Source organism: Theropithecus gelada, chromosome 3, assembly GCF_003255815.1.
Source record: "Theropithecus gelada isolate Dixy chromosome 3, Tgel_1.0, whole genome shotgun sequence".
In the NCBI taxonomy this organism is placed as follows: domain Eukaryota; kingdom Metazoa; phylum Chordata; class Mammalia; order Primates; family Cercopithecidae; genus Theropithecus; species Theropithecus gelada.
Window position 1 is genome coordinate 18,621,764 of NC_037670.1, and position 10,083 is coordinate 18,631,846.

The following is a 10,083-nucleotide window of genomic DNA, read 5'->3' on the forward strand; positions in this document are numbered from 1 at the left end:
CCACGAAGCTGCGAGGACAACCAGGGCTGGTCATAAAGACAGAGCAGACGCGGAGGCGTCACTGGTCACAGACGGGACACAGTGGCTGCATTAGGGAAAGGCCACCAAATGTGTTTAGAGCCACGCAAGATGATGCTTACAACATGACTGTCACCGTTAGAGAAGGCAGCTCTTCACCCTGCCCTTGGTGAATCAAGGAGCGTAGCCGGTGACCCTCCCGCCATCCCTCAGGAACCAGGCACAGGGAGGGAGGCACGGATGCTCTTCCTGGAAGATTCTAGCTAACAAGTGAAGACGGCTCACGGACCAGCAGATCCTGCTCAACCACCCGGTGAATGAACAGTGGCTGTAAACGTCCCCGGGAGACAACTGAAGACACACAGCCCACAGAAGAGTGCGGCCAGCAAGCCCTGCGAGAAATCCAGCGCGCTCATGCATTCACAGAGGTGTGTGCACGGTGCACGGCGCGTGGTGGCGCCGGAGAATCCAGGCAGGGTGTCCCTGGGCCAGCGGCCAGGCTGCTTCAGCAGAACCACCCAGAGGGGAGCCAACAGCAGACAAATGGGGGCCCATAAGCTAAGAGACCTAAGAGGCCTTGGCCAGTGGCCTTGGAGGAGCACTGGGGAGACGGATTCCAGCCAACCCGGAAAATACGACGAGACCATCAGGGAGATGTGAGCTCCGAGCGAGGAAGACTCGGGAACCGCTGGAATGTCATTTTCAGGTGGATGGTGGTTTTGTGGTTATATATTTAAGCAAAAAAGAGGCCTCATGTGTGAAGGGTTCCTGCTTATATTTACAGATAGGTTTTTTTTTTTTTCTTCCCCCCTGAGGTCTGGGATTTGCTTTTACTCATTTGAAGGGAGAACGTAGGCAGGTGTGAGGATGGGAAGCCGGGTCAAGCAGGCATAGATCACGGCAGGAAGAGGCGAATGGAGACCGGTACAGCACTCTCCATTTATTCCGGTGTGTGTGAAACTCGCTGTGATAAATGTTATGATTTACACATTGATCATGGGAACTAGAACACATTGGTGCATCCAGACAATGGAATATCAATGAACAGCTGCCATGCTTAACTGAGGTCTCATGTACAACGTTTCCCGAAAGAAGGAAAAACTACAGAAAACAGTGTCCTGCGTGAGACGCCACCGGGTGCCAAAAGGGGAGCTGGTTCTCTGCCCTCCGAGGTGGGCAGCCTGGCTTCTGCAGCGAGGCCTTTCACGAGGGGCGGGACCCGGGATCTGCACGGCTGTCCCATCCCTCCGCTTGGGAAAGGGCAGGGCCTGGTGGTGCTGCAGGGGGGCTCCGTGACAGGTGGGAGTCGCTGCAGGCAGGAGGCGAGGTCTCCCCTCCCCACCCCAGGAACTGAGGGCCAGGGCAGGCTTGGGAAGCAGGTGGGCCAGCAGGGGCCAGCAGGTGGGGGCAGCCAAGCTGTCCTGAGGAGAGACAGGGGCAGGCAGGGTGGCCAGGAGCACCAGGTGGTCAAGAGGACAGCATGGACAGGCCAGCACCCGTGACCCTAGGGCAGGCTGGGGCCTGGAGGTGGGGGCTGGGCTGTCAGAGGCCACCATGCATCAGCGGGAGGTGGATCTAGTGAGTCACGGCCCTGGAGAAGCAAATCACATCCTGACCTGGGGTGTGGAGGTCACACGGAGAATGTGTCCCCCTGGCACGGGCACCACACCCTGCTATTGACCAAGAGCCTGCACAATGGTGGTCTCTGGAGACCCTCACCGCAGCCTGGGAGGCGGCCACACAACAAGCTCCCCCCCACCCCGGCAGTGTGGGCTGGAAGATGCTGACAGCCTCGGGGGGACAGGAGTGGGGGCACCCGGTGTGTTGACATTTGCCAGTTTCCTTGATGTAGAGACTGCTGCCATGGTCACATTCAGGCTGCCATCATGACGTCACCTGGTGCAAAAATGCCTGAAACCTTAACAGTTGGCTGTCAGGAGCTACATTTAACCATCCGCTGTCATTAGCCTGCTGGAACCTGCACAAGCCGGCTCTGCACCCTCTGTGGGGCTCACGCAGGTTCCGCTCCTGTAGCCCTTCTGGGGCCACAGCTGTGGACTCACAGGTCCCTCAGCTCCATGGCACTGCAAGGTCTGGGGAAGGGGGAGGCTTGGGGTTTGGGCCAGGCTGCAGAGTTGCAGACAACAGAATCCACACTTGCTGACTGAAGCATGAAGAGCTTTACTGAGGGCTCACAGAAGGGCTGCGAGGACAACAGAATTAGACACCGGCACAGTCTGGGCCAGCAGCATGGGGCCTGGAGGCCCCTGCCTCTCCAGGTTACACAGTTCAGGATCCAAGTCCTGCGTAAATGCATCTGACTGGAGAACCGAAATCCCATCGAGAACAGCTGCAGGGAGCCTGGGGTCATGGTTTTCAGCTCCCGGCCACTGCGGTCCAGGAAGGCCAGCCAGACGAGACCTAAGCCAAGTCCCCACATCCCCCACGAGGGGACATGCCAGGAGTGTCCAGGACTCCGGGCTGCCCTCTGTGCTATGCGCAATGGGGTCAGCTGCCTCCCAGCCATGGGCCACACCTGATCAGAGTTCCTTAGAAGCCGGGCTCCTTGCCTTCCTGCCTTGGCTCTGGTGACCTTGGGATTTTGCAGACCCTCGGGAAGAGCTGCCCAAGACAGCACCCCCACTCCAGACCCTGTCTTATGGGCTGTGGACGTCCGCACATTCCACAGAATGTGACTAGCTGTGGAGCTCAATGTGAAATGGCCCTTTGCTGGCAGGGTCCTGCCTTCAGCCTGGACACTCGTCCCCATGTCCTGCCCAGATGAGCTCTGGGCAGAGCCAGAGTTTCCTGGCTGCTTTGGTTATGAAACACACGTCCAGGTTTAGCCCAGCCTCATGTGCGGTTTACAACTCTCATCTACCCTCCCTGTAGGTGAGGCTGGGGGCCCCAGGTTCCCCTCCTGCGAGCAGCCCCTGCAGAGGAGGCGGGGGTCTCTTAGGGCCAGATTCCTCTTCCCCAGGGCCCTTCACAAGAGGAGGCTCCTCACTCACCCACAGCTGCCAGCATGCCCCACACCCCATTGTCTGCCACACAACCCCCAGCAGGCCCACGCCCTGCACCCCTATAGCCTCCAGCCAGCTCCTGTGGTGCCTACGCCGTGAGTGGGCCTGGGAGTCTCCCTGCCCTTGGTGGCCTTCCTGCCCCAGGGAGCCTCACCCCACCAGGGACGGCCCTGTGGATCAGGATGGTTCTGCTGGTGGTTACACTGGCTCGGGGCCCATCCCCCACTGCTGGACCCCGCCCCACACAAGGGAGCCTCTGAGCAGGCATCTGGGGCTCCAAAGTCCAACAGGAAACTAGCAGGGGGAGGGGTCCAAGCCTGGGCTCCTCTCGTAGGGTTAGGAGTCAGCTTTAGAGTTACGGCTGGGTTGGGTTAGGGGTTAGCATGAGGGTTAGGGTGAAGGTTGGTTTAGGGGTTAGCATTAGGGTTAGGATTGGGCTGGATCAGGGGTTAGAATTAGGGTGAGGGTTGGGTTAGTGGTTAGCATTAGGGTAAGGGCGAGGGTGGGTTTAGGGGTTAGCGTTAGGGTTGGGTTGGGGTTCAGGCTCTGCCTCCCATGATGCCCAGGGAGCTTCCGGGGGTGAGGGTGGTGAACGGCCGGCATCAGGAAGCTAAGTCCCGCCCTGCCAGTCTCGCTGGAAGATTCTGGCTCCCTGGTGGCCCAGGAGTCAGAGAATCCCCCCAGTTGCCTCTCCCCTCCCCCTTGCCTTGTCTCACAAGGCGGAGACCTCCACTATGTCCACAGGTTGAACTGAGCCTCACCGCTGTCAACGCTGGTGGCCTGGCTGGTGTGGGGCTGAGCCCACGGCCTCTGCAGATGTGGGAAACTCTTGCAGTCAGTGCAGCATGGAGGCAGAGGGGCTGATCTGGCCTGGGCGTCCCAGCGGGCAGCAGGTCCCGGGGTGCATATGCTCACATGTGGGCTGCAAAGAACTGAGGCACGGGGAGAGGTGGGGTGCTCTGGGGCCAGGCAGCGATGTCATCTCAGGGTGCTCTGCCGCCCCTCCTTCAGCAAGTGTCCATCATGGGCTCCAGGCCCCGCCAGTCAAGAGGTCACAAGATGCGACGGGAGGGGAGGGCAGAGAAAGGAAGTAGAGGGGAGGGGAGGGCAGGAAGGGGAGGGCTGTACCCCGGGAGAGCTGAGGACTTGCAAGCACCTACGGTGGGAGCTCCAATGAGCATGAAGGAGCTTTGGGGCCCCACAGTGTTGGGGTCTCTATGGCCTTCCTTAAAGGGGAGGTGTTTTCCCCTATGTCAGTGGGGCAGGGGGCACAGTAAGGCCAGGACGGTGGGCAGCTTATGGACCTGACTGAGCTCACAGTGCAAGGGACGGGACCTCTGGTGTCCTCCTGGTCCTCTCCCCTTCTCCCCCTTCCAACAGGAGGTGGGCAGGGGCCCAGCAGACCTTCACCAAGGGGAAGGCCAGATCCTGGGCTGGGGCAGCCCAGCCAATTGGGGCAGGGAGGGACGGGCCTGCCTCTGCCCTGTGCACCTCCTGAAGGGCCACGTCTGGGTGGTGTACAGGCTCTGGGCTGATTCTAGGGTAAGGGCCAATGAAGAGTCCCCTGGCAGCAGGGAAAGGGCCCCCCAAAATGTGAGATGGGACTGGCTGGCACTCACAGGACGCAGGGCTGAGGAGAGGCCCTGTCTTCACCCAGGCCTCAGTCCACACTCTCCTTGGGACCTGGGGTCACGCAGGCCGGGCAAACCCACCACAGGCACCCTGGCATGGAGAAGGGGTGGCAGGAGGATGCCAATCACCATGTGACCCCAGGCCTGCAGGCCAGGCCAGCAACAGTTCACCTGCCCCGCCTGCATCCATCAGAGAGCCAGGGATGGCACCGGTTCTTCACCCACACATCCTTATCCTATGCTTTCAGCCACTTGGCCTGTGGATAGAAACCCCCACAGGCCCAGGGCACTCTGCTGTGTCAGCGCCCGCTTCCTCCAAACAGTGGAACCGGACACTCCGCCACCTGCTGGCTCTGTCTGGACCATGAGGACCACGCGGCCCCACACCAGCACGGGTGCGCTCCCGGGAGCTGGCACTTGGTTCTAGCTCTCGCTAGAAGGGTGAGCGGTGCTGGCAGTTTCCGTGGAGGTCTCTATCCTCCGAGCACGGCGACACTCAGGCAGCGTGGCATGAGAGAAGCAAGCGGGGCCTGGGGCTGCCTCCACTCACACACTGGGCCAGGCTCCTCACCCATCCCCACGTCTGCATGGTGGGCAGAGCGAAGCCTACCAAGCACCTCACAACACAGACGCTCCTGTGACTCGCACTGCACACACTCTGGTCAGGCTCTCACCTTCCAAGTCACCTGACGCTTTCCAAACACAAACCACCCTCAACTTCCAATCATTTTTAAGCATCTGTTTGGTGAAGCATCTCTACATACCTACACTTCAGTCTACACACAATGTACACTGATCACTCATTTGCACCCCCCCAAAAAATAAAGTACTTTAAAATATAAACACTCATAAAAAGGACAATAAAAAATAAAATTAAGAATTACTATCATATAGGTGGAGGTAACATCTAACCTGAATGTTAAGGTAACTAAATTGAATACTAAATTATCTCTGAGATTCCTGGCAGCAAAGGTGAAAAGAGAGAGTTCCTGTTGCTGGAGAAAATGAAGCATCCCATTGATTGGCCTTGAAACATCAATCACCAGTACTCCTGGCCTTGGAGAAAGCTGTTTTATATGTTAGTAGAAAAAGCAAGGCACAGGGCCAGGCGTGGTGGCTCACACCTGTAATCCCAGCACTTTGGGAGGCTGAGGCGGGCAGGTCACTTGAGGCCAGGAGTTCGAGACCAGCCTGGCCAACATGGTGAAACCCCATCTCTACTAAAAATACAAAAATTAGCCAGGCATGGTGGCAGGTGCCTGTAATTCCAGCTACTCAGGAGGTTGAGGCAGGAGAAGTGATTGAGCCTGGGAGGCGAAGGTTGCAGTGAGCCAAGATCACCCCGGGGCAGGGCCTCCCACAACAGGCACAGCCAGAGGGGCAGGAAGCAGGCAGGGCCCCAGATATGTGGCTGCTGCCTTCCCCTAGGCAAGCTACCTTGGACTTTTCTCAGGTCTCTCTCCATATTGTTCACCCCATTACTGGACTGAAATTTTGGCACTAGGGTTGCTCAAACATTGTGAGAACAAAAAGCTTAGGGCAGTTTGTTTGAGCTACACATCCCACTTAGTGCTCTAGAAAAACCTGGTCTCTGTTACTTTGCTCTGGAAACAGGGCTCATGTTCCAGTGTACCTGGAACAGTGGAACAAGGCTCATGTTTACCTACAGTGCACTTTGTAGGTAAACAAGGGCAAGCCAGCTCCTCAGCACAGGACTTATCAGCGCCTTCAGCAGGTGAACCTGAACCTGAGCCCCCTCTCGTGAACCCTCACGCTTGTGGAGCACCCCGTGTCCTCTGCGTGCATATCCACAGCCTGCGGGCCCTGTGTGGGAGAGGCTCGCGTGGTGGAAGGAGGCGGAATGTCACGATGGACAGCCCAGGTTGAAGTCCCATTGGGATCATTTCCTGATGGTGTCACAGGCAGTCTTTCTGTTTCACTAAGCTTCAGGTTCCTCATCCTTCATACGGATGTGATGGCAAAACCATCCAGCCTGGAGGTGCGCTGTGCCCAGTAACAGTGGAGAGCACAGCACACATGGCTGTGACACTTGCCTCAGGGAATAGCAAAAGCATCATCAGTTACCACCTACTACAGAAGTGACAGCAGCCATCGGCGGGGGTCTGCTGGAACAGGCGCTAGGGCCCCGGGCCAATGGGGTCCTTGGAGGCAGGGGCGCTGGGCAGAGACTTCAGGTACTCCAGGTGCCTCCGGGCATCCTCCTGGTTGTGGCGCACATAGTACACGATATAGGCGATCACCATGGCGAACCAGCCGAACATGGTGACCAGCATGGCCACGTCTGTGGTCCTGTGGGGGACGCTGCAGAGGCTGGCACCTGCATCCAGAGCCTGAACCAGAGGCTTCCCCACAAACTCCTCCTGCACTGAGGTGTGGCAGGCGATCTCGTCCACAGAGTCGGGGTCCAGCTTCAGCTCCCACAGGGCCTCCTGCAGGGCACACTCACAGTGCAGGGGGTTGTGGGACAGGCGTATCTTGGCACTGAGCTTGCCCAGGGCGTCCTTGGGGATCCTCTGGATGCGATTGTAGGACAGGTCCAGCAGCCGCAGGCCCCCCGCCAGGCCCGCGAAGGTGGCGGGGCCAATGGCCTCGATGGCGTTGTGAGACAGATCCAGTTCCCTGAGCCGGTGCAGGTGCTGGAAGGCCCCGTCCGGGAGGTGGGAGATCTTGTTGGCATCCAGCTTCAGGAGCACAGTGTCGGCCGGGATGTCCTGGGGGACCTCCTGCAGGCCCCGCAAGCTGCAGTAGACAGCCACAGCCCCTGCATGGTCAGGGCACCGGCAGGGCTGCGGGCAGGTGGCGCCCAGGCGCAGGCAGAAGAGGAGGAAGAGACAAGACCCCCGGGTGGAGATCAGCAGGAAGGACGGGCGAGGCAGGCGCACGGTGCCCATCCTGAGCTGGCCTGGGAATGGGGGGATGCGCGCCTCTGCTCAGGCCTGGAGATGGAGCTCTTTTCTGCTGGCAAGGCCTTATCCAACCAGACAAGAACCCGCCATCCTGCCGGGCTGGGAGAAGCAGTGCACTCCACTCTGGCAGCTCTGAAAGGGAAGACGCAGGAGGGAGGGGAGAGGGAAGGAGGGTGGTCAGCACTGCCTGCTGCAGTCATCTGGGAAACGCGTCCACTGGTGGGGAGGGTGTCCAGGGCCCGCCGAAGGGTCTGGGATGGGGAGCACGCCTCCTTAAACAGCTCTGCCTGTAACTTCTGGAGACTCCCAATGCGCCCGGGAGGAGCGTCCCACAAGTGCAAGGAGCTGGCACTGCCAGGGGGCTCCGTGTGGCCCAGTCGGTGGTCACTGCGGTCAGCCCTGGCCACCTCCCACACCGCTCGGGACCAAAGGCGGGGTGGCGGCGGCCTGGGACCAACCAGCCCCTCCTCAGGGTGGATGCCAGGAGGACGGGGACGGCTGGAGCTTCTGCCAAACCTGGATCGCGGGTCAAGACGGGCACGTGGCCGGGCACCAGCGGGCGCTCGCGCGCCAGGGGCTACTCCCGCAGCCAACGCCTGGCTGACTCCGACAATCCCTAAAAACTGTAATAACCCAGCAAGCCCTTCCCTGCCAGCCCTAAAGGAGCCGCGGCTCGCACCGGGCGCAGAACCGCGCCTTTTCTTTCAACTGCCTGAAGAAAGAAGCGGAGAAAACGGAGAAGCCAAGCCCTGTGCGCGCGGCCCGCGTTGGGCGTGGACGGCGGGGCCGCGCGCGGAGCCGGCCGGAAGGGGCTCGGACCCCCGGGACCTCGAGCCTTTAGACCCTCCGGCCCTAGGACCCCCGCAACCTGCGACCCCCGAGACCCGAGCACTCGCGGCGGGGGGATGGTCATGGGTGGTGGGGAATCCACGCTCCCAGGGCTGGGCGGGGGCTTTACCTGCGCGGCGGCGGCCGGAGGCTGCTCTGCGCGCCGCTCCCGGGTCTCTCGGAGCCCGCCAGACCCGGTTCCACCCCTGGCGCGGTGGCGACCCCGCTGCCCCCGCGCCCGCGCCCGCGACCACTGGCTGGGGAGGCCGCGGCTCCGGCCTGCGCCGGCGAGGGGCGGGGAGGGGCGGGGCCTGGAGGGAGGGGCGGGGCGAAAGGCGGAGACTGGCTGTGTCGATTCCCACGTGGGCGGGGAAGGGGCGGGGCATGTAAGGAGACCTGAACGGGATTTGTGGTTAGGCGGGGGCGGGGTTTGAGGGCGGGGCCTGGAAGAGATGGGGCGGGGCATAGGAGGAGCTGGTGGTGCGGCTTTAGATGGAGCTGGTACTAAGACTCAGGTCGCAGGGGCTGTGGGCGGGTTGTGGGCGTGGTTGCGGGACTGAGGACGCGGTGGTGGGGGCTGAGGGCGTGGTTATGGGTGTGGGCGGGGCCTGCGGGCCGGGAGGAGCTACCGATCCAGCCCCTGCCCCTCACTGTGGGCAAATCCCCTCTTCCCCCTGGCATCGGGGCTTCTGGGGCTTGAAGACCCTGGGTCTGCGGGAAGCCCCTGCTGAGCGTCCCTCGCCTACCCCGTGGCCAGTGGGTGAGTAGGGCTAGATCTCCGCCCATCTAGGTCCCCTCCTGCCCCAGCTCTGGCGTCTGACATCCCAAGGAGGAATGCAGGGTGGGGGCATTTGAGCCGGACCTGAACCATCCTCATGATTCTCAAAAAGTAGCTTTATTGTGGTGTAATTGATAGACGGTAAGCTACACATTTTAATTTGATACGTTTTGACACTCGGATATGCTTGTGAAACCATCACCACAATCAGCCTAGTGAACACCCTGGGTTCCCTCTTGGTCATCTCTCCCTGCCCTCCCTCATCCCCAGGCAAGCACTGATCTGTCTGCTGTCACTACAGATTACTTTGCATTTCCTGTAATTTGCACAAATGGAATCGTATATGTGCTTTTTGTGTAGCTTCTTTCGCTCTGCAATTATTTTTGAGATTCATCTGTGTCGTTTGGTTTGTCAATGGGTAGTTCTTGCATGGCTGCGTGGTACTCCACTGTATGAGTGTACCACAGTTTGTTTCCATTCACCTGCTCGTGGGTATTTGGGTGGTTTCTGGTGTTGGATCTTACAGATAAAGCTGATCCGAACATTGTGCACAAGTCTTTGGATGAATGCTTTTCTTTCTCTTGAATAGATGTCTAGGAGTGAAGTGGCTGGATGCCACGGTAGCCATATGTGAAACTTTTTAAGAAACTGCCAAAGCGATTGTATGGTTTTACATTCCACATCCTCCCCAGCACTTGGTATGATTGGTCTTTTTAATTTCAGATACTCTAATAGGTGTGTGGTGATAGCTGGAATTGTGGTTTTAATTTGTGTTTCCCTGTTGGCCAATGATGTTGAGCATCGTTTCATCTGTTTATTCTCCATCTCCCATAGTAAGCATTGAGTTCAAATATTTTACTCACTTTTAATTGGGTTAT

At 59.2% G+C, this 10,083-nt stretch overlaps 1 protein-coding gene across 1 annotated transcript; it reads right to left on the reverse strand.

The window, feature by feature from the left end:
- Positions 1–5,396: 5,396 nt before the first annotated feature.
- LRRC3 (leucine rich repeat containing 3) lies at positions 5,397–8,727 on the reverse strand. The gene is made up of 2 exons (XM_025380393.1): positions 8,558–8,727; positions 5,397–7,731 (listed from the first exon to the last, which is right to left on the reverse strand). Exon 2 carries the CDS (start codon positions 7,582–7,584, stop codon positions 6,811–6,813), a length of 774 nt encoding a protein of 257 aa, XP_025236178.1. The 5' UTR covers positions 7,585–7,731; positions 8,558–8,727; the 3' UTR covers positions 5,397–6,810.
- Between the last annotated feature and the right edge of the window lie 1,356 nt (positions 8,728–10,083).